Raw genomic sequence first — 27,903 nt, 5'->3', positions numbered from 1 at the left:
GCGTTTGCTTCCGCATTGCACTCCCGTGATGAACCTGCCGGTTTTCCTGCTCTGCTCCCAGCCAGAGGCTGATTGCAAGGACACTCGCCCTGGGAAGCCGGGGGGCGAGGGGTTTCGGGGCTCTCTGGGGATGCCCTTTCCACTCCCAGTGCCCTGTCCTGAGCGTACCCACCCCATATGCTGCCTCTGGCGTTAGGGCTTGAGCCCTATAATGGGGTAACAGCTTCGTCCCCGCGGTGGAGGGTGTGTAGAGGAGATGTGCTGTGAGATGCTCCAGCAAACGCCTCCCATAAATAGCACGGTGTTTACGTGAGCCCGCCATCCTCCGTTTATTTTTCGCTTTGCAGAGCAAACAGATCGTTCAAATCCAAATAAGCTCTCGTTGCCCTGCTGCTGGCACGGCCAGACGGCTCGAGGTGGCACATTGCCACAGCCCCCAGCTGGCCCTCGGATGCTCAAACCCCCCAGCCCTATGCTGGTTACTTGGCCAGGAGGTGAAGGGGAAGCCCATGGGCCACCAGCTGATGGAGGAGCCCAGCACTGGGTTTGTGATGGTCCCACAGCTGTTCCCATCCCTGTCTTGGGCTGTGCAGGCTCTGATGGAGGAGAGGGCTGAGGGTCAGCCACAAGGGACACATCCAGGTGTTGGGACACGTCTCAGCAAGGCAGAGCTGAGTGGGAGGGGACAACTCCAGCCCCAAGTCCCACCAGAGGAGGGAGAACGGATGGAGAGTGGGGCAGATGGGGTTTGGGAGGGTCCCCTTGCCCCACATCTGAGATCACAGCTAGTCCTGGCCCCTGCAGCACGGGGATAAACCAGCCCTGCTCCTGGGGAGGAGGTGGGGGCCTGGGGGGCTTGGCTGGTTCAGCTCCACCCGTTAGATCGAACCCCCAGACCCATTACCTCTGCGCTACCCAGCCCAGGGGGGAAATTTTGAGAGTAGCCATTCTCCCCCAAACTTCTCCTAGGACCATAAATAGCATCTGGTTCAGCCTCAGCACCAGTTTGGGGGCACTGTTCCTTCACACACCTCATCTGGGGACAGGAAAGACCCTCTGCCTGCCCCAGCAGCTCTGTTTGCCACCGACACAGCCCCCTGCACAAGGGATGCTGCCAGCCCTGCGCCTTCCCCCCTCCCCAGCATAGGGTGCAGCCCCCCCCAACCCAGCACCCGGGGGTGCCTGTCAGAGGGTGAAGGGTGCTTTGGGGCTCACCCCCACCCCACCCCAGCAGTGATTTTGGGTAAGACATTATCAGGCAGAGCCTGTGTGAGGACCCAGCTCTTCAGGCTGGTTGGGGTCTGACTTGGGGGGCTGGCCCCATCCTGGGGCTGAACCCGGAGCAGCGGCTGGTCCGAGGCTGGGTGATGGGCTGGGTCCTGGCTCACCCCGAGCTCAGGCTCTGCCTCCTTGCTCGCCTCCCCTCCCCGGATCCTCTGCTCACATCCGATCTCCAAAACCGATTCTAGTGATAAAACCGAGACCCGACTTGTGTCGGGAGCTTGGGGCCGGCACCGGCTCTGCTGCTCCCCCCGCTGCCGGCTGCTCCCACCCTCCCCCCAGCCCTCCCCCGGTTCTTCCCGGCCCCAGCGAGCCCCAAAACCGGGTCAGTCGCACTTTAAACGCCTGGAAGGGCTGCACCATGTGATGCTCCAGCTCCGGCTGGGAACCGGCAGAGCCTGCGGGAGCCGCACGGTGCCGGGCACCGGGGACCGAGCTCAGCCCCGCTCGCCGCGGGACCCCGAGCATCCCTCCGGCCGCCCCCCAGCATGTCCCCCGCCTTACCCTGCGGGTGAAGAGCTCTTTGGGGTGAAAGCACCCTGAAACAAGCCCTCGGCTTGCAGGACAAGGTGAGGTGGGTCGGGGCGGGGACGGGCGGCTGCTGCCGGGGCGCGGTGCGAGGTGGGCGGCGGCGGAGTGAGGGGGGAGCGGAGGCCCCGCTCCGGCTGCACCGGCCCCGAGGGGCTCTGACAAACGGCCCCGGGGCTGCCCCGAGGGGCCGTGGGGCTCCGCCGCCCTCCCCCGGGGCTGGCCGGTGGGACCCGCTCACCCCGCAGCTCCCGGAGCGGGATGGAGGTGGGTGCAGGATGAGTCCCCGGGGGGGCTGGACGCCGAGGGGACGGCTCAGAGAAGATAGTGGCGGGTTTTTTTCTCCCACCCTCCCGCACAGGCTCCATCCCCACTCGCAGCTCAGTTAACGATGCCATTTGCTGACCACCCCGCTGTGCGTTTGCAGGTGACCGAGGGACCCCAGCTTGAGCGCGGAGGGGACCGGACCATCATGGCACACCCCGTCTCAGCCTTCCAGGCTGCCTACATCTCTATCGAAGTCCTTATCGCTTTGGTGTCCGTGCCGGGGAATATCCTGGTCATTTGGGCTGTGAAGATGAACCAAGCATTACGGGATGCCACTTTCTGCTTCATCGTCTCGCTGGCGGTGGCCGACGTGGCCGTGGGGGCCCTGGTCATCCCCTTGGCCATCATCATCAACATCGGACCGCAGACGGAGTTTTACAGCTGCCTCATGGTGGCCTGTCCTGTCCTCATCCTCACCGAGAGCTCCATCCTGGCGCTCCTGGCCATCGCCGTGGATCGATACCTGCGGGTGAAGATCCCTGTCAGGTAGGAAAATGCCTCGGGACCGGCTCTGTGGGGGTTAAAAGGGAGCGAGGTGCCCCAAACTCTTGGAGAAGCACTGGGAGAAAGGTCTTCCTCCACGCTGCTGCCCCGGGCACATCTGGCTGTGGCAGCAAACGGGGCAGGCTGGGCTGGGGGGGGGTCCCGGAGCCCCCGACAGCTTCGCTTGGGGGTTCAGGGCAGGGTGCAGGCAGAGATTGCATTGTGGCAGCTACAGGCAGGGCAGGGCAGCCCCTCACAGGGTCCCCGTGTCTGGGACAAAGCACCCGGTGAGGTACTTCAGGGAGTGGAAAGGGGACAATAGATTTGTCTTCAGCCCAGGTTTTCCCTTGCCATGGGGAGCCCAGGAGCCTGGGGGTGATAACCTGCTTGCTCACAGACATGTGGGACACAGCTTTGGGGTTTTGAGGGAGCAGAAGTGACAGCCCGGCACATCTCGGGGCAGGCTCACCCAGGAGACACCCCTGGCTATGGGGCTGCCCCACAAATGACTCCTCTCCCTGTCTTTCCCCTTCTCATTGCCTGTATCTGTTGCTAAAGCCAAGCCCATAGCAAATACCATGGGGTGTCAGTCGGGGGGACACACTTTATTTGAACTCTGCTGCTCCAGGAGGAGATATTTAACCACTTCGTGGCCAGCTCCCTCCCTGCCAGTGCAGTGCTGCAGCCCCCAAGGCTGGGGGTAGGCAATCATGGGACTGGGCTCCTGCAGAGGGATTGGGGTGGGTGTCAGCGGGGCTGGAAAGGGATGTGACACCCAGCATCGGTGCCGCTTGAGTGCAGCCTGAGCGTCCCGGCTCAGCCCCTCACTGTGCAGTTGCTGTTGTTGGTCCCCCTTGCTCTGTTTGGGGACATGCCCGGGCTGCAGGGACACCTTTGTCAGGCTCATCAGCTCCAGGAAGGCTCCCGCTGCTGGAGCCTTGCTGGAAAACTCAGCCCAGCCAGGATGGCTGAGCACACACAGAGCTCATGTCACCCCACTGATCCCTTTGCTGTTCAGACACAGGCTCCAGCCCGTTTGCTGAAGGGGTCCATGACCCTTCATCAGCACAAAGACCCCCCCAGAAGGGACCCAACCCCCTCGTGTTAGGTGCTGCCCAGACCCCAATGGGTGTAGGACCCTTCCTGGGGCAGGAATCACCTTCCCATACAGGGAGACAGGAATGGGAGGCACCTGCATCGGGATCAGCTGACTGCTCCGGAGTGCTCGGTGTCCCCAGATCCACTGGATCAGGCCAGAGATCTGTTGCTTTAGGGTTTTTCCTGCAGCCAAGGCCGGTGGAGGCTGCTCAGTGAAGGAGCGTAAGGCAGAGGCGGGGACATAGAATAAAACACTGGTCCCTGCCTACCTTGTCTCTTCCACACATGATTTCGCAGGCTCTTCCCAACTTCCTCCCTAAGTGTGATTTTTCCCAGCCTGAAAAATCCTCGTCTTCCAGCTCCTCACTGTGACCGAAGCAATTCTCACTCTGTCATCTCTCTCAGTGCTTTTTTGGTCCTCCTGCATCCCTGGCGCGGTGGGGATGGGTTCAGGTGTGGGAGGACGGCGGCTTTATACATAGCAACATTGCCTGGCTCACATCTGTCATTTTTCTAACAAACCCAGACTTATTTCCTCCCTTGCTGCCTCTGAGCATCAAATAGGGCTTTTTGGGGAGATTTCTGCCCTGAGCCTAGGACCTTTCCTAGGAGCAATATTAAGTTAGAGCCCCTCATCCTGTGTAGCCTGGGTGGGTTTTCCCTATGCAATATCAACCCTGAATTTTGTCATCCCATTTTGTGCCCGACCACTCAGCATCGGGAGATTTTCCTCTGGCTTTTTGTAGCCTGCTTTAATATTGAAAGGCTTCATAGTCTCAACAAGAAGCGTTCAGCTTCACCAGCTCTCCTGTTCGCTTCTCCCTGGATATTTCCTTCTTTTCCCAACACGAATTCCTGGCAGTTGGCAAATGCGGTGATTTTAGGTGATTTTGTGCCCTAGACACAGCAGCAGCAGAAAAACAACGTTGGTGATGACAAATAGGGCAGAAAATGCCACTAAAAAATATTCCCTGAATCTGAAACGCCTCAAGTTTCTCCCAACCTGTTGCTGGATGCTAAAAGATGATACTGAAAACATTTTTACAGCGCTGACCGCTCGAATCGTGGCATTGTGGTGTCGGTCCTCACTGTGACGCCGAACCCACCGCTGTGCAAATTGGTGCTGGGTGCTGAGAGCCTGTGACACCTCGGCAGGACTTGGGTCCCCAGCAAGACATGTGTGGCCACTCGTGCCTGGGTGACCTCAGGGAGAGCTGCTAACGTCCCCCGAGGTCCACAGGCAGCGATGGCATCCAGTCCTGGGCAGCGATGGCATCCCACAGAGATTTACAGGCAGGTGGGGAGCGATGCGGGGGGATCTCTGCCTCGGCCACATCCGTAGCGCAGCCAGGACACGGAGCAGGGACATCCCCTCTGACACACGGCCGGCCAGCATCAGGCACGGAGGGGACAGGGTCAGCAGCCAGTGTGCACGCTGCAGCTCGCTCCTGTGCCAAAGAAGGTCCCCAGATAAGCCTGTCATGGGGTGGCTGCTCGCCAGTGTGACCCACACGTGGTCCGGTGTGGCCGAGGGATTCTCATGGGCAGTCGTGCACGGGGATCCCCCACATCCCTTGCCCCGCTATCTGCTTGCAGGCATCCCTGGCTCTGCTGAGGCTTGGCGAGAGGGGACAGCAGGGAGGGGAAATGCATGTCGTAGTCAGCCAACAGGGACTGGGAGCAGCAAGGAGAGAGGCTCCGTGCACCCCTGCTCCGTCCTCGTGCTGGCCACCCCACAAATGCCATCTCCGGGGGGTCCCCAGCGAGTCACCATTTGCATTTCAGGTACCATGGAGGGGTGCAAGGGCTTCCATCTCCCTGTCACATACTGGCCAATCAGGGTGAGAAGCCAACGGGACTGTTGGCTGAGAAAAGTTGTCTGAAGGAGAAGCAAAGTCACCACTGGACTTTCCAGGCTTTCTATATAATTAGGCAGAGCCAGGACTGGAAGCACAGCTTGGCAGGGAGGGGTGAACATGGTGCATCGCAGCCCGGCTCCGACTCCCGGCTGCCCATGGACAGCCTGGCCCTGGGGGCTGCGAGCTTGGGGGAACAACCTACAGGTTTGTGCCTTCTTCCAGCAAAAACATGGACCCGTCCGCTGCCCGTGCTCCTGGCCAGAGAGCAAGACTTGCAGGGTGATCGTGAGCTTTGCGGCCCCGGGGGTGGGCGTTTGCTGGCAGCTGTCTTGAGCAAATGGTGCCCTGAGACATTTGCAATGTGTCTTGGGATAGCAGCGGGAGATGCCCAAGAGGTATCCGATGTTCTGTCTCGGGCATTCTCCTCCCTCCCTTGGCCGTGTTTCCCATGGACATGGAAACACAGAGGAACGTGGGCAGTTGTGCAAGGGGGAGGCAGATTTTGTGGGGTGGTGAAGGGTCTTGCATGGCTCTGAGTTGGCACCTCCTTCCTCCTGCTCTTGGAGGTAAACTCAGTGCACACCCAGCATGGTCAGAGGACCAGGATATGCCACCGAACCCTCTCCCTCTGCCACAAACCCATGGGCAGCACCTCTCCTGGCTGATGGGGTTTGAAGGATGCTGTGTCCCCCCCAAGGGGCCTTTTCTCAACTATGGAGGGATGCAAGAGCATCGCTCGGGCTGAGCAGGCTGGAGCAGAGGGTACCACGCTTCTCAGCCACCACAGAAACCGCTCCAAACAGCTGGAAACCACCTAAAATAGCTTTGCTGCCTTCATGCTGGTAGAAAAGCTCACATCTCCCCTCTTGCATCCTTCCTTCCCACCCGACGACAAGGCAGGACCCTCGTCCCGTCATCCCCCCGCAGCCGGGCACAGCGGGGTCCCTCAGCCCAAACTTCCCCCTTGTAGCCACACTCAGGGAAGATGAAACGAGTTCAAAGGGAGGGGAAGCAGCCGGCCGGGGGTGTCCGGCAGGAACCGGCCCCTCAGCATCCCCGCAGCGGTGGTTGGCGACAGGATGCTGGAGGGGACAGTGCGGAGGGATGTTTGTGGGGGGATGTAGCTCCTTTGGCGCCAGCCTCCCCTGACTCAGGGGCCCCCGTCTCTGCTCTGAGATGCTGCATTGGGCTTTTTGGAGAGGGCCGTGGCAGAAGGAGCTGGTGTCCTTGGGACATGCTGAACCACAGCCCCTTGGCCGGGGATGCTGGATGCACGGTTGCAACCTGGTCCTGTCTCGGTGTGTCCTTGGGGGTCCTCACCTTGTCCACTTTGCTTGGACCGCCGTCTCTTTCCTTAAACACTTTGAAACATGTGCTGGGAAGAGAAAAACTGGAGATATCTGCTGGTAGCAAGAACACTTGTATGTGGAATCTCTCACTCCACAGCAGGGACCTGCATCCTCTGTGCCTGAGGCCCAAAATTGGGGTGTCCCCTCCCCAACCTGCCCTTCCACCCTGTGGCATCCCAAGGAGCATCCCGCCAGGGTGAGCTGCATTTTATGTCACTGAAGGATTTGAATGCACACGTGAGGCTGCAGAGCCATGGAAATTAGACCAAACCAGGCTGGAAATTGCTAGGAAATGGGGGGACAGGAGTCTGCGGTGAGCAGGGAGAGAGCCCAGGGTAAAGCAGGGTCTGCGGGTGGCTCTGTGGACAACGCTGGCATTCTCTGATGGTTCAGAAGTGCCCTGTCCTGAGCCTTACGAGATAAAACAGCTCAGGGATGGCAGGAGCATCCCTCAGCCCTGGACCGCAGCACCTGCAAGCCAGGCGGTGAGGAGGACTTGCAGGTAGCCTGCAAGCTCTCTTGGATGGTCCCGGCGGTGGAAGGGGGAAGCTTTCCCTCCTTGGCCCCGCTGTTTTTCAGACTCCTGCCTGAGCTCGGGCTCTTGCCGGGATTGCAGTGCTCTTTCCCCTTCTCTCCAGGCCTGCCAAGAGCCACAGGCGTGCGGCCAGCTGGGGCTGGGTCACAGGGAAGCCTAGGAAGTCTCGTTGCCCTCGGCCAGCTGGGTCGTGGAGCAGGGCACCCATCCGAGATGGTTTTCCTCCCTTTCCTTCACTGAGACTTCATGCAACGTCTTGGCAGGAGAGCGATGAGCACCCTGCTGCCGTGGGAGGGGGGATGAGGAGGACATCAGGATGAGACTTTGCGTTGGCCCACATTCCCAGGCACCAACGCACCTAAGGGCCCATGGGAAATCTTTTCAGCACTCCCAACACTGAGTGCCAGGAAACCTCCTCGGACACTTGGGCTCTGACACCCAGCAGACGTGTCCGGGATGGAGATGGGGAGGTTTCAGACCAGGCATGGTGGTCCCAGTGCCTGTGGGAGCTGGTCCCCTGGGGACAGAACCCACTGAAGGAGGAAGGTATCAAACCACAGAAGCAACTTTTCAGGGTAGCACGAGGGTTCAACCCAGAGCAATGGGATAAAATTAAGAAAAGGAAATATATGCCACATCTGAGGGCAATCTGCTGGCCAGGTGATGGGTTTTACACGTCCCCAGGGAGGCCAGGGTCACTGGATGTGTCTCTAGCCATCTTGCCCAAAGCAGCAGACAATAAACTAGGGCAGCGGCGAGCGATCCTGCCCAGCCAGGCAAGTGAATAAACCTAAACCGTGGCATTTCCGAGGCTTATTTTTAAATTCAGAGAAAACATTTCAGAAGCGTCCAGGTGACTCAGAGCCAGGAGCGCGAGCTCGGAGAGCTGCAGGGGGGCTCTCGCACCCTGGAGCTCATCTAGGTTTCTTTCAACCACCATTAGTCAAAGAAAAAACACCATCCACCCTTACAGGCCCTGTCCCTGCAAAAGACAACTGCATTTCCAAGGAAAACGTTCCCATTTTGTCCTAAACCAGAGAAATTGTTTGGACTGGCAGGTCTTTGCAGCCACCTCTTTTCTCAGAGTGATTTTCTCTCTGCCTTTGCTGCCGTCCACCAGGTATATTTTTAGCAAATGAGGGAGACCTATGGAGACCTTCCTTCCCAAGGAACAGGCAGATCAGAACTGAGGATGGAGAATAAAAGGCAGAAATCACAGTCCAGAGAGGTTTGCTGGAGACTTTGGGCTCTTTCCAAGCTGCAGTTTCCAGCACCCTGCACCAGCTCGGCGCGTTGGTGTTAAATCAGAGCAAAGATTTCACACGGAGCTCTGCTCCAACCAGATCTGGGGAGCATGGATGGACTGTGCTGGACCAGGAGCCCAATTCTGGTATCATCAAAATATTCAGAGCCTTGAAATGGGAAGGGATTTACCACAGAATCACAGAATCAACCAGGTTGGAAGAGACCTCCGGGATCATTGAGTCCAACCATTGCTCTGACACCACCCTGTCAACTAGACCAGGGCACTAAGTGCCATGTCCAGACTTTTCTTAAACACATCCAGAGATGGTGACTCCACCACCTCCCTGGGCAGCCCCTTCCAATGGCTAATGGCCCTTGCTGAGAAGAAATGCTTCCTAATGTCCAACCTGACCCTCCCCTGGCCAAGCTTGAGGCTGTGTCCTCTTGTCCTAGCGCTGGTTGCCTGGGAGAAGAGGCCGACTCCCACTTCACTACAACCTCCCTTCAGGTAGTTGTAGACTGCACTAAGGTCACCTCTGAGCCTCCTCTTCTCCAGGCTAAACACCCCCAGCTCCCTAATAACCAGCAGGTTATTTTGGTCTTGAGATCCTGGTAAATACCCAGGTGAGCTGGTTTTTCAGCACAACTCTGTGATCCACAGAGTAATTTTCAGCCAAGAGCGTGCTAAGTCAGAGATCAGCACCACGAGGGCTCTTCCCTCGGCGAGGGGACGTCTGGATTAGGCTGGGCGGGAGCGCGCACAGCTGCTGCAGCAGCACCACGAGACGTTTGCCGACAGACGCAAAATCAGGTCATACAAAAAAGCTACAGACGCTGCCGTGCCAGCCAGAGGGAAGCGACTTGGGCTGTAAGCAGCGTCCGCAGCTCCTGGGCTCTTAGGGAAAATGTTGGGGTTTGCAGGTGTCCCCCTCCTTGGGATGCTGGGTCTGACTGTGGGATGCCCCGTTCTCAGTAGCACAGAGGGAAGGGGAGAAGAGCGGTGAATCCTGTGCAGGGATGCTCCGGACTTGCTAATATTTGGGGTTATTCCCAGATTTTCTGCCTGAAAAGGGCAAGGGGGGATGCATGGCCTTCAGAGACCCTGGATGGGCTTCCTGGGAAGCAGCACACTGTCTCATCCCAGCCCTTCTTTGGGTATCATTTCGCCCTGACCCCATTAGCTGCGAGTTGACATCTGTCCCCTCAGCAGAGCTTACGTCTGCCTGCGTGCGCAGTGGGGAGGTGAATGAAACCCAGCGCCTTCTTGCTGGTCTTCACTTGCTACCCCCTGAAACCACAGGAACATTTTCATTGGGGTGTTTTCCCCTTTCTAGTGATTTTCAGGTTAAAGCATTGACCCTTGACAATGCATCACCAGTAAATTTGAAGGCATGTTCCCAGCAGGGGCAATAGCACGTTTGCAGGCAGGGAAACTGAGGCACAAAGCAGTACTGTTGGTCGCTCAGGGTGATCCCACCAGGCAGGGATGGAGGCTGGGGCACAGCAGGCATGGAAGCTGAGATATGCTGGGACAACCTGGCCTTTCTGTTCATGCACTGTGTAGTGATCAGCTGGTCTCATGTCACGACTGTGCCCAGGGCACCTGGCAGCCAGGCTCCTCCATGATCCCAGCCCATGCCATGGTGACCCATGCAGGAGTAACTCAAAGACATGGGGTTATCCAGGAGGCCAAATGGTCCTCCTGGGTGGCAGGTCGCTCATCTGCAGAGCCTGGAGTCAAGAATGCCAAAAGTCACTCTTGTCAGCAATCAGTCCTGATTAAAAGTGACAACATCTCCATCCACTGAGAGAGTCAAAAGGGGCTTAGACACATCTGTAGGGACAACGTCCTCAGCGATGGGGCTCCTGCCCATGAGTTCATCCTGCAGGGAGCACAGACATCAAACCAGGCGGAGATGGGTGGATGGAACCCAACAAGGCTCTGCAACATCCATAGCAGTGACTCAGGTGTGTTGGGTACCATCAACCCAAGAGGACCTACTCTACAAAGCGAGCAGATGGGACACTAGCCAGCTTGCATTTCTTCATCCTATGGCAATATAAACTGACCACGAGGTCCCCACTGAGCAAAAGGTGAGGCACACCAACAGCCAGGGCCACCCACACATGGTGGGATGGACAGCAAGATGTCTGCAGTGAGTAACGTGAGGTCCCTCGCTGCAGATGAGTGATGGTCTGGTGTCCATGGTACGATAGTCCATCAGACCAGTAGCTGAGCAACAGGGCCCCTGAAAACATCTGGGAACACCCAGATGTCCTTTATCACACTTCCAGCAGCACCACTGAGCACTTTGGAGATGGTTTTCCCTTTTCTGGAGTGACTTGTATGTTTCCAAGGGCACTGGGTTTGTGATGAATATTGGGGCTTGGTGTCCAGTGCTGTCCAAGGACCCTGTGCAGCTGTGGGCAATAAGACAAGTGAAACACCCCACAGAAGGAGGCTCTGCCAAAGCAAAAGCTGCTGAGTCAGCCTGCCTGGTCCCCACCAGCCCAGCCCAGCCCTGCAGGCAGCGTGTCAGGAGTGAGTCAGGACCAGCTCACCGTGGTGTGTGCCATCACCGCAGCCATGCGGTGCTGGAGCTGGCTCAGGGCATGCAGGAGCCCTTTGGTGGGGGATCCTGGGTCTTCCCCTACCCCTGAGATGGAAGAATGTGACTCCATCAATGGGAGGTGTTGTCATGACCTGGTCTTTGCAGAAACAGTTCCTGCCTCCACGCCATGCTGGCCAGAGCAGGCAATAGAGCAGAAATAAGTGACTCACGGGGTCTGGGCTGGGTGTGCAGGTGGGCTCAGGCATTCTTCTGCCATGGAGCCAGCTCTGGAGCCACAGAATGGTCTCCATGTCATTGCCCAGCCCTTGGCACATGCATGTGACATCCATCTTGCTCTGGTCAGACATGTGCCATGCGGCCACCAACAGCCAAGCCACCCTCAGCTCCTTTTACACCCCAGGGTGCATCGCATTGGGGTTTGTCTAGCCCATTCGTGGTGTTAGGATGAGCTTAACTGTGTCTTAGAAGTGCCAGGTTGGCTTTGTTGACCAGAAAGGGGATTTTGACCATGAGCTTTTACAGAGACTGTCGGGACAAAGCCCACCAGGCTCCGTTTTGAAAGTCTGATCTGGAGGGACCCCCAAACCCACAGTCACAGTTTGCAGTCAGTGAGACCAGACCCAACAAGATCTCCTGTCCAGGACATCTCAAAGCAGCTTGTACCCAAACACGAGGGACTACTGGATGTGGGGAAAGGCTCTGAGGGGACGTGGCAGACATCTGCCTGGGTGGCCTGGGGCCTTCAAGGCAGAGCAGGCAGGGCTGGACAAAGGCTCAGGGACTGGGGCCGTGGAGCCACTGCGTCCAAATGGCTGTGCTCGAAATCAGCCTGACAGCAGGGAGGAATGATTCATCCCAAGGGGTCACAGCAGGAGCCGCAGTATGGAGGAAGGGGTTTGGTGGGACCGGTCAGAGCAGACGTGACGGAGCCAAGAGGGGACTGAAATTCAAAAGTCAACGTATTGGCGGGTCTGTATTCTGATGTGGAGGTAGGAGGGATAGAAAGGTCACTGCAACACAGAGAAGGATGGAAAGAAGAAGGAAAATGTGGAGGAGGCCCCGTGGTGAAATGACCTGGGAGATGAGTTTCTTTGTGACACACACAGGAGTCATTTCAGAGCGTAAAAGAAACTGATGGGCTGGAAGAAAACCTCTGGCTGGAGGAAAGACAAGGAAAAATCCCGCAGGGTCCTGCCTGCAGGGGTGTGGGGGAAGCCCAGACGCAGATCGTGGGGGTTGTGGTCGCCGCAGACAGTGGGACATGAAGCATGGAGGAGACTAAGCAGGTGAGAGACTCCCGGGAGGGACAGCTTGAGAGGCTGGTCCCCCTGGGGACAAGAGCAGCATCTCAGAGCCTCAGGAAATGACAGCCAGCACAGCTGAGCTAATATGAACAGTATTGGTTTATCCTGGAGATAAATTAATTTGTTTTTCAAAGTGATCCCACCAGATGCAGCAGGGATGGATGCAGGAGCTGAGAGCTGGGGAGAACCCAGTGTGAGGGCTGCCAATGGGCTGGGAGGAGCAGTCTCAGGCAGTCGGTCCTTTTGGGACACATCTCATCCAAGGTGACCTGAACTTTCAAGCCCATGAAATGGGAAACCAGCCGCTCCAGAGGCTGTCTGGGATCCTGGCAGGGAGATGCCTGCGCTGGCAGCACAGCTGCCCAGCTGCCGGGGCAGGCGCACGGCTCTTGCACGGGATGCCCAGTTGCAAGAAAGAGCAATTGATGCTCTCCAAGGCGGCCACAAAAAAGCCCCACAGCCAGCGGGGTGCCCTGCAGAATAGCAATGAGCTGAGCACCCCCTGCTCCACCAGCACCCAGGCCCACTGCAGCCAGCCACCGGGCACGTAGCCACCTTTCCAACCGGAGGGCAGCTGAAGGGGCAGGTCTGGGTGTTAAGGAGACATCATTGGTGATGCCATCAGCAAGAGAGTATAAAATCACAGAATCACAGAATCAATCAGGTTGGAAGAGACCTCTGGGATCATCGAGTCCAACCATTGCCCTGACACCACCATGGCAACTAGACCATATAACCCCAAGGGGTTGGGATCCTCCTTCCCATAGAGCACAGGCAGCAGTCGCCTATGGGCTAAGGACCAGATGGTTGATGGGTGGCAAATAGGGGAGGAAGGACCATTTTTGGTGATGTGGGACAGTGCAGAGCAGGATCAGCCACTGGAAAGTTTTGCAGTCTGAGTTTGCCCTTCGCTGCACCGAGCTCAGTGGGATCCAGCAGCTCCCCCTTACCCTTGCCCCATCTCTTGCTGCCTTTTCCATCCTCCCCCCCATCCCTTCCTTGCCTGGGTTTTGCCCCCTGGAACTTTCAGCAGCTGCCGCAGTCTTGGTTGGTTTGGTTGGATTTTTTTTGTTAAGAACAAAAGTCTCTGTTCACAAAAAGAAGCTGGAGGAGAAAAGGGGATTTGTACCCCAACCCTATTCCCTTGTCTTCCTTGCCAGCCTCCATCCATGCTGTCCCTGAGACGGGCTGTGGTGCTCATGCACGCAGACCCTTGGGTACCAGTGATGCCTGAGCAGCACTGCAGGGACACGGAGGCAGAGAGGTGACATCCCCCACTCCCAGACCCTGCCTGGGGTGAGAATAAAACCTTTCCATCACTCCTCAAAGGAGGGCCAGAGCACAGAAAGCCAGGACATTGCTGCCATGGCTGTCTATCCGCCTTCTCCAGGCCATTTCTCTCCCTGCATCCAGAGACCAGGATGATTTTTCTTGGCCTCCTTCAAATAAGGGAAGTGCCAGCTCCTGGCACCAGGGATGCTATCTCGTTCAGCCCAGTTCATCTTGCTTCACTTGGCATGTCATAGCCCCCCTCTGTGACTCAGTTTCCCCATCTGTTCACAGAGGGAATGATGCTACAAACTCCGAAAGCACCGAGAGGCCGATGCTGAGAAATGCTGTCTCAGACATAGCCAGAATTAGCACAGTCTTACAGACTAAATTATTTCTTTTTCTTTTCTGCACTGGTAACAACACTCAGCGACTTAAATCTTGTAACACGCAAAAATGAAACACTCGTTTTTCTCAGCACAAACGGCTCCGTTTGCCTGCAGCACTGAGCGGTCGAGACTGGGCGAGAGCTTAGAGCCAGAGCACAGCTTGCGTCCAGATGGACGTGGCAAAGCCGGCGCAGAGCCAGGCGGGCACCCACGTGGGTGCGGACGAGCGGGGTTTATTTTAAGGGACGTCGTTCCCCACGTTCAGCGCTGCTGGGACCCAGGTGCTTTATGGGCTCAGAGAGGTCTGTTTGCCCCAAGGGAGCTCAAGGTGCTCTGACACCAGCAGCCATCCCCGTCTTGCTTTTACACCTACTCCCACGATGATGGGATGCAGACGGACACCCTCCGTAGGGCTGTCCCCTGCCCTAAGCGCCACAGGGCCAGCCACAGCAAAGCATCTCCATCTCCAGCAGCCTGGGGACCTTCTTGTGGCACTGCGTGTCCCTTGTGCACCAGGGAAGGGGGATGCTGGGTCCCTCGCAGGCTTCACTGGGACGGGCACAGTCCTTGTGCTCGGGGAAGGCTCAATCCTGCCTGGCCCACACACCCTTCATCTCCATGCCCTGAGCCAGCCAGGCTGCCTGGGCAGACCCACCCTATGTTTACCCATTGCTCCTTGTCTGGATTTAATTGCCACAGTAATTAAGAAGATGCACAGGGTGTAATTTATGCCCAGCTGATGCATTTCGCTGCAATTCCTGGTCTTGGGTCTCAGCTCTTTCTCTCCACCATCGTGATGGAAATATTGAGCTGCTTCCTTACAGGCAACAAGGTCAATCAGTTTTCCTCCAAGGGCATAAATCATCTTTTAAATCTGAAAGAGGAAATAGAGTTTAAATAATAAACTTCAGATTTGCTTTGCACTTGCACTTTTTATTTGTTTTCCTGGCGAAAGATCAATTCGCTGGGGTGAAGGAATGTTTGATTGCAGTGTTAACTGGAGCCTTCACTTTCAATTTGGCATTTCATTTGGCTGATCAAGATATATAGATCTGCACTGGACAGATTCACCCCGACATAAATAACTTAATGGCTTGACACATATGTACTCCAATCCTCACTTCTTCTGTTTTTATGGTGGTGCGGAGGGGTGAATAACACAGGTTTTACTCACACTTTTGTGGCAAGTTGTGTTGGACAGAAGTTGGAAGTCAACTATAGCATGAAATGACATCTCCAAAATATACTTTTCACTAATTGAAAGTATATATAGCCGACTCATTAGCAAAAAGAAATTAAATTAATCCAACTACTTTTTGCATTTGAAATTGATCTTTTAATCAAGGGAAATATGCATTGGACAGAAGATGCTGAACTGGTTGTTTTGGGTTACTGTGTCCTCTGAGGTTTAGAAACGGTAGATCTCATCAGCACTCCTAATTCTCGTTTAGACATTAGGCAGAGAAAACAACCTCCCTCGTTTTGCGAGCTTCCAGCCAATTTTTCAGTCTTGAATGTACTAATCTTCTGAACTGGGCTAAGTGCAAGAGGGCAAATGTTCCCTTCCCAGCGACAAATTGTGCTGTGAGGATCCTGGACAGCAATAACAAGTTGTAGCCTAAGAAAATGAGGAGTTCAGTTGTTGACTGCAAAATCAGGAGCCGGGTTAGCAAGCAGAAGTGTAAAGAGCAAGAAATTAAAAGGCAGCCGATATCAATCTCTTGTTCCAGCTGTAATTTAGGATATGTCTTTTTCTGAAGAGTTCTTCTGCATTGGAGAGATAAAGACCCACCTCAGCCCTGCTTCATGGCTGGGTTAATGCCTCTTCATGGGAGATGCTATCTCCAGTTTCCTGCCTCCCATGTATCCAGGGAGCGGAGCAGATGAAATGCCAACAGCAGGTCTCAAGAGCCCTCTTATTTCCCTTCCAGTTGGGATCTCTGATCTGTTCCTGCCTTTTAATGGCTCTCGGCGCTCTTCAGACTCACCCAGTTGGAAGTCTCTTCTGGGTACCAACTTATCCTTTGATTTAGCGGCATTTGCAGAGCGTGATGGTGACCTGCAGGGAAGGATGGTGGTGTGTACAGGTGTGCAGATGGTACCAGGCACTTCCTAAGCTGGCATCTTCCTCCTAGTGCGGCCAGCTTTCTGCAAGCCACAGCATTTTGTGGGGTGGTGTATGAGCCACAGAGGCTCTCAGAGCCCAATCACACCAGGCATTTTATATCTGCAGCCTCATTTCTATTTCTCATAGAGCCCACATTTGACAGATTTGGCATTTTAAGTGGTTTTTGGAGCTGCCTTCTTTCTTCGTCCTCCCCTCTTCCCCCTCCCTTCTCCATTTTAGGGGCTGACTTTCAGAGTCCTCATTTCAAAGACATTCTTTTGCAATGCATAGAAAAATTCCAGTACAATACAAACAGTAATTGAAAAAACACTGCTTTTATCCAGCACAGTCCTGGATTTACACTGAAGATAGATAGCCAAAGCTGCCTTTTATCCCTTCTCCTTTGTACTATGTGAGTACATCGCCCTGACTTCTCTAATCACACAGTGACACACAGAAACACGCAGGATCAGCGGCTGAGCCAGGCCTGGGTAATCAGCTCCCAGCTAATCACGGTGCAGGGGCAGGGCTGATGTACGAGAGCCTTTGAGGTGGCTGGATCCACAGGATGGTGGTCCAGGCTCCTGGCCAAGTACATCAATCTCCCCACCATGATGCTGGGCGAGAAACTCCTCCAGCACACTGCCCAGAGAGGGATGCACGTGGGTTTTGAGTGTCTCCCCCTGAAACTTTCTTACCCTGCAGAAATTGTCTTCTGCTTGAGGTGGGGTTGCTCCCAGCACAGCAGTGGCTCAGCTGTGTGATGGAAGCATGTGGGACCCACCCTCAGACTCAGACCCATACTCCAAGGAGATGTTCACACTCAAATTTCTCTCTCTGACAGCAAAACTGTTTAGACACTAAAAATGTCCAGTAAATTTATTGCATGGGGGTAACACTGTCCATCATGCCCATCACACTGCCCATCAGCGATGTGGCCAGCTCTCCTAACTTCACCCCATCTCTTAGGGACTGGGCTGTTCCTCTCTATGTGCCCTAATTCCCAAAGTCACAGTACTATAGAAGAATCTCAGCTTTGTTTCTTTTCTCTTTTAAAGCAGCACTTCTCATGTTTTGCATTGCAGAGAAGTGCTCAAAAATGCCGCTGCCTGAAACCAGGAGCCAAAAGACAAGAACATCACATTTTTTTCCCTCAGTTCTGGGATTCTGCAGCTCGTTTCATGATTTTGCAGCCGCTGCCAATACTGCTAAATCATTTCCCTCCCACCTACCTCAGGATCCTGGAGGGAGAAGCCAGCGATCCAGGAAAATCCTGGAGGGCTGTGACCACACATGGTGGAGCTTGGAGGGAGCACGGGAGCTGCCTGGGTGCAAATATATGGCTCAGTGCGACTTGTACCCCATTGACCAGGGACACTGGGTGCACCCTTAGGACTGTCACATGGCAGCAGGAGGGTGACACATCCAGAGCATGGTCACCCCCGCGCAGGCACTCAGCACCCTTGGGTGCACTTGGTGCTGCCCACAGCATCAGGCGGTCTCACGGCTCCCTTTGGGGCATGAAGGGTCTGCCTGGGGTTAGAGGGCAGCACTCCCTGACAGGCACAAATTAAATTATCATTTCCATCAGGCATCAGATGCCCTGGGTGTCCACAGCCCCCTGCTTAACCCCCACCCACCCACACTTGGGATGAGGTGGCTGAGCACCGGGTGAGTGGTCCTTGCTGAGAATTGCTGCTTACGCACTGACAGAGCACTTGAACATGTCAGGATCCAGCCACAGGCTGTAAACCAAGCCCAGTTTGAAAACAAGATTAACTTTATGTACACAAAAGATTTATATTTGCTGCTGGGGTGAAGGATGCTGCTTGAAGTATGTGAGAAAAATTGCTTTTCTCATTGAGCAGCGGCGGACGACACATGCTCCTTCGCCTTCTTTGGACAACAGCAGTGTCTCCTCCACACTCGGGGCAGAGCCAAAGGGGAAGGACGTGTGTGAGGTCCCCGTGCTTTACATCCTCCCTCCCTGCAATCTCCAGCCCTCCTGTGCTCCTCCTTCCCCTTGCAGTATCCTATCACAGTGGGAGCCGCTGGGATGCCCAAGGGGAAGCCACTGGCACCGGTCTACGGTGGAGCTGCCATGGAGGTTACTCACATCCCACCTCTGAGATGAGCACAACTGGGCAAGGGATCTGAAAGAAGCTTTGCAGTTACTGGAAGCCTGTGGTTTTTTCCCAAAGATGGGTTGTGATTCATCACCAGAGCCCAGGGAGTCCAGTGGCACAGACATCCCCAACAAAGCAGGCTGCAGAGATCCAGCCAGCAGCTACTTCTCCACCAAGGCCAGGAGCAGCCCCAGGAGGGGTGTGCAACTGTTTGGCAATGAACTCATCCAGGCTGGTGTGATATGGTTGCTCCTAACATCCCAGAGACCAGACATATGATAAGTCGTCTCTTTGGCTCAGCAGGCAAAGATTTAACTTGATCCTCTAGCCGGAACCCGAAATACAGCAGGTTTAGACTCAAAAACCAGGTGGGTGTGTGTATGGGTATTGGGGAGCCCTTAAGCAGCCTCATGAGGCTGTGGGTGATGTTGCCCCACGGGAGATGCCAAGCTCAAGGCGGGCTGAGCTGCGATGTGTGCTTTGAGGCTTGGTCCCACTGAGGCTGATGGTATCAAGAGAGCGCAGAGGTGGGGGGATGTATCTGGCCTCTGGGTCCATGCCGTGGACAGCTGGAGCCAGGGGAGGACACCTCTCCCCACACTTGTAGCTATCTGCTGGATGGACATCCCTGATGGACTCTCATGTTTTGTACTGCCAGTCTGGAGTGAAGATACCCTGGCACCGCCTGGCTGCCCCGTAGAAGCATTGTTCCCCTTTTCCAGGTGTTTTAGCCCATAAGCTCTTTCAACCTTGTTTCCCCTGCTTCTTGTGGGGATGTTTGTGCCCCTAGGGCTGCTTTTGGATGTGCCCACATCCCTCTGCACTCCTCAGGGATCCCAGGATGCCTCCAAGGTCCTGGGAGATGTGTCAGGGCAGGCCGAACACACATGAAGGCAGCAGCATCTCCCCAGACCCTGTCTGGGGTCTAAGAGGGCTGCAAATGGTCCAGGTCCCTGCACAACCTGCTCTGACAAATCTCAAAGCACAAACCCTCTTTTTTTCTGTCACTTTCTTGCCATTTGTTGGAGCTGTGGCCAGCTCCAGCTTCACCCACCACTAAACGAAGCACTCACCAAAGCCCTGGGGATGTCGTGTCTCCATGTGTGGGGACCAGTCAATTTTGACAGGACAGATTTGTTCTCATAAGCTTCATAATCACCCTCATCTTTATCCATTAAAGAATTACTGGATATTAAAAGTGGTTAGAAACATTTGGTGGACTTGTCAGCTGCTTCACCCAGCCGTAGCTGCTTGCACTTTGCAGTCACTTGTTGCAGAATAATTCCTACACAGAAAGCTGCCATTTTAGGGTGGTACAACCAAACCCTGGACACAGACTGGACCAGGAGGAACCTCAGTGGGATTCACACAACCTAGTGCACTTATGGATCTATATATCCCCATGCACATGCTTTCATAATCTCTCATGGTGGCTTTGGACCAGGTTTACATTAAGTAGCTTCGTGGTGTGGTGCCATCTCCTCTTGCTGCAGTGGAGGAGACCCAAAGTGTTTTGGGAGCAGAGGTTCTCAAAGAAGAGGGTTGGTCATGCCCAGCTCCTCTCTCTGCTGAGCCTGGGGTGCCGAGCTGCTGTAACTCCAGGTCACCACATGTGAGCTGAGCTATAGGGCTTAGAAAGGTGCCAGCTGCTTGTAGAGCTGATGCCAAGCAGAAGGGACACCATAGTGAGAAAATCCTTCTCTGACTCTCGGAGGGATGGTGATGATGGGAGCAGGGCAGTCCTGACCCAGGCTCTGTCTCGATGGGTGCCAGAGAGGTGGAGATTTGGGTTGCATCCCCATCCGCATGGGTGGTGGGTAAAAGTTCTTTGTTCCCATCAGGGCCTCTCCTGCCGTGGGAACCCACTGCAGCCCCAGCGAAAGTGTGACCTGTAGAAAACCCAACGTTGTCCTCACCCGACTGTCGCCTCCAGCTGAGCTCTTGCTCACCCTGAGCAAACAGACATCGGTACAATGCCAGGCAGGGATTTTCCTCCTCTGCTCCTTTTAAATCAGTTCCTCAGGGTCACACGAGGAGTCTGAAGCCGGGACAGTAGAAACTGCCTTGCCGCAGCCACCTGGCCTGTCATCTCCCACCGTGGCCCCCTGTCCCCTCTTGTCCCAGGGACCTGCTGGCACTTCTCAGGTTTCTCCCACAGCTTGAATTTCTGGCAGAACAACCAACCAGAGGTGTTGAGAGGGGACAGTGCACAGGACACTTTAGTTCCTTCCTGTCCCTTTGGAACATTAGGAAGTGTCTTCTGTGGTAGGACGTTGCTGTCAGGCTGGAAGTCCCGTGCTGATGGAGGCTGCTGGGCTATTTTGGTGCAGGACAGGCTCTCCATCACCAACAAGCATGAAAGTCCTTGCTGCAGAAGAACACACTTTTCTGGCTCACCTGAAAGACTCTCTGTGGGTTTTGGACCAGTTTTTTACATCTTTAAATGCTAGCTGGTATCTGACAAGCAACAGGTCTTGGATTTTGGGATCAGGACAATCCCCTATGTGTCCCAGAGGAGATGCTGATAGGACCAGTGCTTTGCACCTTGTGCTGGTGCCCAGGGACCTCCTTGTCCCAGCCCTGAGTCACGGCTGAGATTGCCCCTTGCAGAACCTGGATCCCACTTCCCATTTCTCAGCTTCGCAATTCTGAGCAGTTTTGAACACCAACATCTGAGTTTTTTCACCCAGAGGCCTCCAGGACACTGGAAGATCTGAAGCAAAGATGCATCCAGGAAAAAGGAGCAGAAGCCAAAATCCTCTGAGATCAAAGCAGTTTTGTCTAGAGATTTGCAATTAGATCAGAACATGCTCTGGCTGCTTTTCCTTGCTACATTCATAATGCAGATGAGCTTCATGTCAGCTTGGCCTCCTTTCCTCCTACCACGTTGGCTCCAGCTTCATTTCATTAGCGATGGCCTGCCTTCATTAGTGAATTAATTCCCCAGGAATTGCACTGCAATAAACCCTACCAGAGCAAGGACCAGCAAAGCTGCATCTTGGGGCTGGCTGGCCAGCAGCAAGTATTTTCTGGACAAAAAGGGTATTCACAAAAATACTAAAAACCAAACGATTTTTACTCAAAACAGACCTGGAATCTTTGAAACTTTTTCAACCAAATCAAGAGGAGACGTTTTGTGAATGCTAGATTTGGATTCACCTGTGGGTTGGAGATCTAGAAACAAGCCCTCATCTCTCTCGGGGAACAGACCCCAAGACAAAAGTCAAATCAACAGACATGCAATGAATACACCACTCTCCATTTGTTTTCAGATGTGTATGTTAGATGGCCATGGGGGCTTTGCCCACCCAGTGCCAGACACCTGAAGAGCAGGTCCTGGGCTGAGCTGGGCTCCCTTGGCTGCAGCGGAGAGGGATGCAGAGGTCTGGCCATATGAATATGTGGCAGAAGAAGTTGAATCTAGTGTGAGAAAGATGAGCAAAGGGAAAGAAGGGTGGATAGTGTCCTCAGGGTGAGGGCCCAGGGAGCATTTCATGATCTCCTGGAGAAAAGGGGCCTCAACATCTCCCGCAGTGACTCCATCCTCAGCCCAAGAAACTTTGACTGCAGCATCTCCTGGAGCATCCCATCATGAGGCAGCATCTCTCCCTGGAGGAGCCTGCTCCATGTCTCCCCATTAGCTCTGCACAGCCCTTGGGGACAATTTGTCTGCCTCCAGCCATCACTTCTTTCACTTCCTCTGGGGATGCAAACAGCACTCTGTCAATAATTGATATTTTGCCTCTTTGCATTATTTTCCAAACCCTCAAAGACATTTTTGTTCCACACCAAACCAAAGCTTCTGCCCATCCCATTTCACCAGGTTGTCAATGAGGCCGGATGGTTGCTGTGCTTCCTCCAGGCTCCTTTCTCCTGGCCTTGGCAGGGCGTCCAGCAGGACTTGGGACGATGCCCATCTCTGTGGGGAAGGGATGGCACAAAAACCGCCAGTGAGGGAGGGCAGGAGGAAAAGCTAGCGATTATGGTCAGGCTCAAAACCCCACAGACAAAGGAAATAAACCCAAATTGTATGATGATGGCCATGAGTATTATCATGGATGTTTTAGTCGCAGCTGTTAATAAAAATAATAATAGTAATAAAATAGCAATGATGCTAGCAATTGTTCCAATGCTGATGATGATAATAAGATTATTTATTAATTGTGAGCCATTATCAGCATTTTCTAGTGCTTCTGCCTCCCAGACCCATCCCAAACTCCAGACATATCATATTAATGCAAAATGAGGTAAATCAGAAAGGCTTTTTCTTTATAGCATAACCAAGGCAGAAACATGGGAACAGCAAAGTCTGTCCCTGACTCACAGAACCACAGAATCACAGGATCAGTCAGGTTGGAAGAGCCCTCTGGGATCATCGAGTCCAACCATTGCCCTGACATCACCATGTCAACTAGACCAGGGCACTAAGTGCCATGTCCAGTCTTTTCTTAAACCCCTCCAGACATGGTGACTCCACCACCTCCCTGGGCAGCCCCTTCCAATGGCTAATGACCCTTGCTGAGAAGAAATTCTTCCTAATGTCCAACCAACTCCTCTGCTACTTGCCTGCCCACCAAGTGCCCTGTGCTGTGGGGGTTGAGCATTAGGTGGGATCTTGCATTTCCCTCCTTTTAAATAGTGTTTGCAGCATTCAGAGCAGCTGAGCCCCATGAGAGCTGCGTGGCCAAACCCTGTGGGGTGGACGGAGGAGGAACTCAAAGTCATTTTATGGCTTTTGTCATTCTCCATGTAGGGCTGATGGTGGGGAAGTGGGCACCCGTGAACCCTCAGGGAGCACATTTCCCTGCAGGGTGCTGCAGCTGCCTCTGCCCTTGGCTTGTTGCTTGAAGGAGCAAAGAGAACAAAAGATCTGGCTCCAATTGCTGCTGATTTCTATGTATTTTTTGGGTTCAGCCATGGTTCCTGTGACCATGCATGGGGATGCACAGACAGGCTTTGGTGTCAGCTGCCATCTGCTTCTGCAGTGCCATGCTTAAACCTCACGGTGAGAAGTGAAGCGAGGAGCAGGGAGAGCCAGGTTCTGATGCTCGAACTGTTGTGTGTGTCAGGCCAGGCATGTGCAGCGAGGTGGCGGAGATGGATGTGCAGCAAGGAGGGATGGATGTGGACCATGGCGGAGAGATGGATGTGCAACAAGGAGGAGGGATGGATGCGCAGCGAGATGGGGGCATCCATGTGAGGCAAAGAGGGATGGATGTGCAATAACAAGGGATGGATGTGTATTGAGAAGGGATGGATGTGCAGCGAGGAGGGATGGATGTGCAGCGAGGAGGGATGGATGTGCAGCAAGGAGGATAGATGAGCAGTGAGGAGGTGGGAGGGACGTGCACTGAAGTGGGGAGGTGGATGAGCAGCCAGCAGCATGTGGGGCTGTCGCTTTGCTATGTGTGTGTTACTCACTTTGGACCATGCGAGCTTGCGTGCATCCAGGGACCTGAGGTCTGCACGACCTCCGCAGCTGTCCTGATAGCCATCTGCAACAACACACAGTGTTCTGGAGCTGAGGGGGGCCGGGACCGTCCGGGCTGGGCCCCCTGCAGCCATTCCCCATCCCCTCTGCTTTGGCTGCAAGAGTGAACACTGTGTCCTCTGATCCGACCCTGGCTCATGACTAACAACAGGGTCTCAGGGGGACAAGGGATGGGTGCTCTGGGAACAGTTCTGTGCCTGGGTGCTGGCAGCAAGCCCTGGGAGGGTGTTTGGGGACCACAGTGGCACCGCTGCTGCTCAGCAGCCTTGTCTCTCCGATGGTGGCTGTCACAAGCTCTGCAGGGCAGGGAGCACCTGGGATGACAGCACGTTAATCAAAATCAGTCGAAGACCCTAGAAAGCCCTGGGAGTGGGGAGATGGGACACAGCTTGCAGGGACTGCAAAGAGGGAAGGAACTGGGCCAGGGGGGTTGGTGCTGCTATTTCTAGTGTCGCCCCCCAGGCTGCTCGAGCCTGGGGAGGTGGCAGTGGGGTGTCACGGCTGGAAGGGCACATCATCCCTCCCCAAGGACCTGTTATTGGTGATGTGGGGTGTACGGGCCAGCACACAGCCCCATGGGAGCCTCCGGTATCCCTCTGCCACCCGCAGCTCCCATGGTCCCCTCCTGCCTTTCCCTTTGCTTGGCGTGCAGCGCTGATGCCCTCCCACCACCCCTTGTCCTCCCTGTGCCCCAGCTCTCCCTGCTCTGTGCCTTTCTCAGGGTCTCCTGCCCTCTCTCCTCCCCACAAGGAATAAATCACCCTCGGGCTCCAGCCTCGGCTCTCAGAGGAAACAGCAGCCCACATTGCCACCTCCTTCCCACGGGACCTAGCTGCCTCTGGGATGCTGGAAATCTTTTCCCAGACCAGAGAGGGTTCATTTGGGAAAGTTGTCGGGGACCAGTGGCTCTGGACCTTCTGGACTCCTGGGGACTGATGTTCCCACCTCCTCCCTGCGCTCCTCCATGCTCCCACCCTGACACCTTGCCCATGAGAAGGTTCTTGGGAAGGGACCTTTAAGGGGAAGGGAGAGTGGGTTTGGGTCCTTGGTTATATTAAAAAGCCCCGAAATGCTTCATTTTTCCACCACAGGTAAAGGCTGCAGACATGCAGCAGGGAGCTCTGAGCATCAAGATGGAGATCCAGGTTTGCCAGCCACCTCCACGTGGTCCCCATGGCCGGGTTAACACCAGCATTCCTGAAAAAACCCAGCAAACAGTCAGAAAAACGTTCTTTGTTCAGTCCCCTCTGGTGGAAAGCAATAACACTTGGGCTGCGAATCTTCTCAGCCTCCAAGGAGAAGCTTTGCTTTGAGGGCCAGGGGGAAAAATCAATCTAGCAGGCTCCACTTCCCGCTTGGGGAGCTCTGGAGAGATGAGCCCAGCCCTGGTGCGCTCCCCTGTGGCATCAGGGGGATGGGAGCAGAGCCCAGCCAGAGCATGGCTCTCCTCCTCCTCCATCCCTTGGCACCGGCCCATTAGGAAAGAGTGTTTTGTCGATCGGCCCATCACATTAGGAAATGAAACAGGCTGCGCCCAGAAGCTTTGCCAGGGGTCCATTAGCGCCGGCAGATCCTTCCTCCAGCCCAGCAGGTCCCAGAGGACGCTTTTGCTGGTGATTTCCTCCCCCAGAGCAGGGGGAATTGTCTGGGACAAGGTGTCAGCAGGGCTGGTGCATGGGAGGAGGCAAGGGTGACTTGCTGCTCTGGGTGTAGGGCGCTCAGATGTAAGGTGGGCTGCTGGAGCGACATGAAAACCCCTCCTAGATATGAGGGTTGAACACACAGGCACACTCCAGGTTGCTAATGCATTTCCCAGCTTGGCATCAACCCTCAGCTCTCCAGGATCATGTCTGAGGTTCATGCCTCTCCCTGGGGCCAGGGTGGTGGTGAGAGACAGCGTGGGGTTCCCCAGGGCACATGCAGAGAAACCAGTCCGTTAACACATCTATCAGTACAAGCTGTTACCAATTGCCAAGGAAGGGTGAGGAGCATCATACCATCTCAGCTTGGGCACTGCCACCCCACGTGGAGCAGTTCTAACCCCCAGGCAGAGCATCTTGCTTGTGTTTAATGCTTTCCTGCGGTTGTTGTCTCTTCCACAGTTACAAGAGCGTGGTGACACCCCGGCGGGCAGCAGTGGCCATCGCTTGCTGTTGGATCGTCTCATTTCTGGTGGGACTCACCCCTATGTTTGGCTGGAACAACCTGAACAAGATGCGGAGGACTCAGGAGCTGAATGGCAGCCACACAGAGTTTGTCATCAAGTGCCAGTTTGAGACGGTCATCAGCATGGAGTACATGGTGTACTTCAACTTCTTTGTTTGGGTCCTGCCTCCTCTGTTGCTGATGCTGCTCATCTACCTGGAAGTCTTCAACCTCATCCGCAAGCAACTCAACAAGAAGGTCTCCTCCAGCTCCAACGACCCCCAGAAGTATTATGGGAAAGAACTGAAGATCGCCAAGTCGTTAGCACTGGTCCTCTTCCTCTTCGCCCTCAGCTGGCTCCCTCTGCATGTCCTCAACTGCATCACCTTGTTCTGCCCATCCTGCGAGACACCACATATCCTCACCTACATCGCCATCTTCCTCACCCATGGCAACTCGGCCATGAACCCCATCGTCTACACCTTCAGGATCAAGAAGTTCCGGACAGCCTTCCTGCAGATCTGGAACCAGTACTTCTGCTGCAAAACCAACAAAAACGCCAGCACCACCACGGCCGAGCCGGGCAACTAGGAGTTGGGAGACAGCAGAGAGGGGTCCTCCGTGCCCAGCCTGGTCCCCATCTGACCTCTGTTCCTGCTGTCAAGGGAAGGGGTAGTGAGGACCCAGGAGGGCTGGGTTCACCGGCCCTGTGCAATCCGAACAGCCGTGTCCCCAGGGGGTTATTTATTCACAAGCATCGTACTGTTTTGATATTGTAGCCTGCACTGTTCCTTTTTTTTTCCCTGTTTGTTTTCATTTTTCGTTTTTTTTTAAGGGTTGCCAAGTATTTAAGGAGAAATTGTACAGACAAAGGCGCAGTTTATCTTCATGCAAATAAAGTAAAATGATAAAAACCACCCAGGAGGTCCTCTGCCATTGATGGAGACCTCTGGCTTCTTGGAGCGCTGCAGTCAGCGATGCTGGGGGCACCTCACACTCTGGCCCCCGCGTCCATGGACCCACGGGGGTACCTGGGCACTGGGGTGAAGGGGTGCCCTGATGGGAGTGAAGCTGCTGAGAACCAGGAGAACCCAGGGCAATGTGATTTCTACAGCTCTGAAGCTGGGAGGTTTCAAGCCCTTTCCTTCCTCTCTATAACCAGGGAGAGGTGAGCTGGGCTGAGACACAGGAGAGGTAGGAAAAAAGCATCCCATGACAATGCCAGCACCCCCAGGGTGATGAACCCACCATCCCCACAGAGCAAACCCCCAACTCTCAACGCTACCAGAGAGGTAGATAGAGGGAAAAGGAAACCCTTAAGCATAACCCCAGAGTACTCTGCAAGAAGTACCCTTTGCTGTCCCAACGGCTCCCCATGGACCCCAGCAGCACCCACCACCCCTGCGAGCTACACCCAGGGAGCTGTGTCCCCTCCATGTGTCTCCTCTCTCCTTTTGCTTTGTCTTTGAGTTATTTTTCCCTCTTTTCTCCTGCCTGTCTTCTGTGCAAGGCAGTAGCAAGTCTCTCCCAGCCCCTGTTAGTCTCATCTCTCCCACATCACTCCCTATCACCTTCCCTGTGCAGCCAAACCCTTTTGACCCAAACTTTGTGGGTTAATGCAGCCACCTGCATGGCCCAGGGGAGCAGAGAGGCACCTGCGCCCATCTGGGGGCAAGTGGGGGGTGGCTGCAGGCCACCGTGTCGGTGTTGATGCTGTCACAGGGGCATTTTCCCACCCCCTTATGTCTGCCGCAGGTTTAGCCGTGGGCAGGGTGAATTGTCGGTCACATTTGA

The 27,903-nt window shown here is 54.9% G+C and overlaps 1 protein-coding gene across 1 annotated transcript; it reads left to right on the top strand.

Annotated features, from left to right (window-relative positions):
- The first annotated feature begins 1,551 nt into the window (after positions 1 to 1,551).
- ADORA1 (adenosine A1 receptor) lies at positions 1,552 to 26,999 on the top strand. Its single transcript, XM_068419168.1, is given in 4 exon segments — positions 1,552 to 1,819; positions 1,822 to 1,850; positions 2,237 to 2,622; positions 26,067 to 26,999. Coding segments are annotated over 4 exon segments (1,221 nt in total). The 5' UTR covers positions 1,552 to 1,647; the 3' UTR covers positions 26,701 to 26,999.
- The last annotated feature ends 904 nt before the right edge of the window (positions 27,000 to 27,903 follow it).

This window comes from Nyctibius grandis, chromosome 27 (genome assembly GCF_013368605.1).
Source record: "Nyctibius grandis isolate bNycGra1 chromosome 27, bNycGra1.pri, whole genome shotgun sequence".
In the NCBI taxonomy this organism is placed as follows: Eukaryota; Metazoa; Chordata; class Aves; order Nyctibiiformes; family Nyctibiidae; genus Nyctibius; species Nyctibius grandis.
This window is presented reverse-complemented; position numbering and strand designations above follow the sequence as displayed.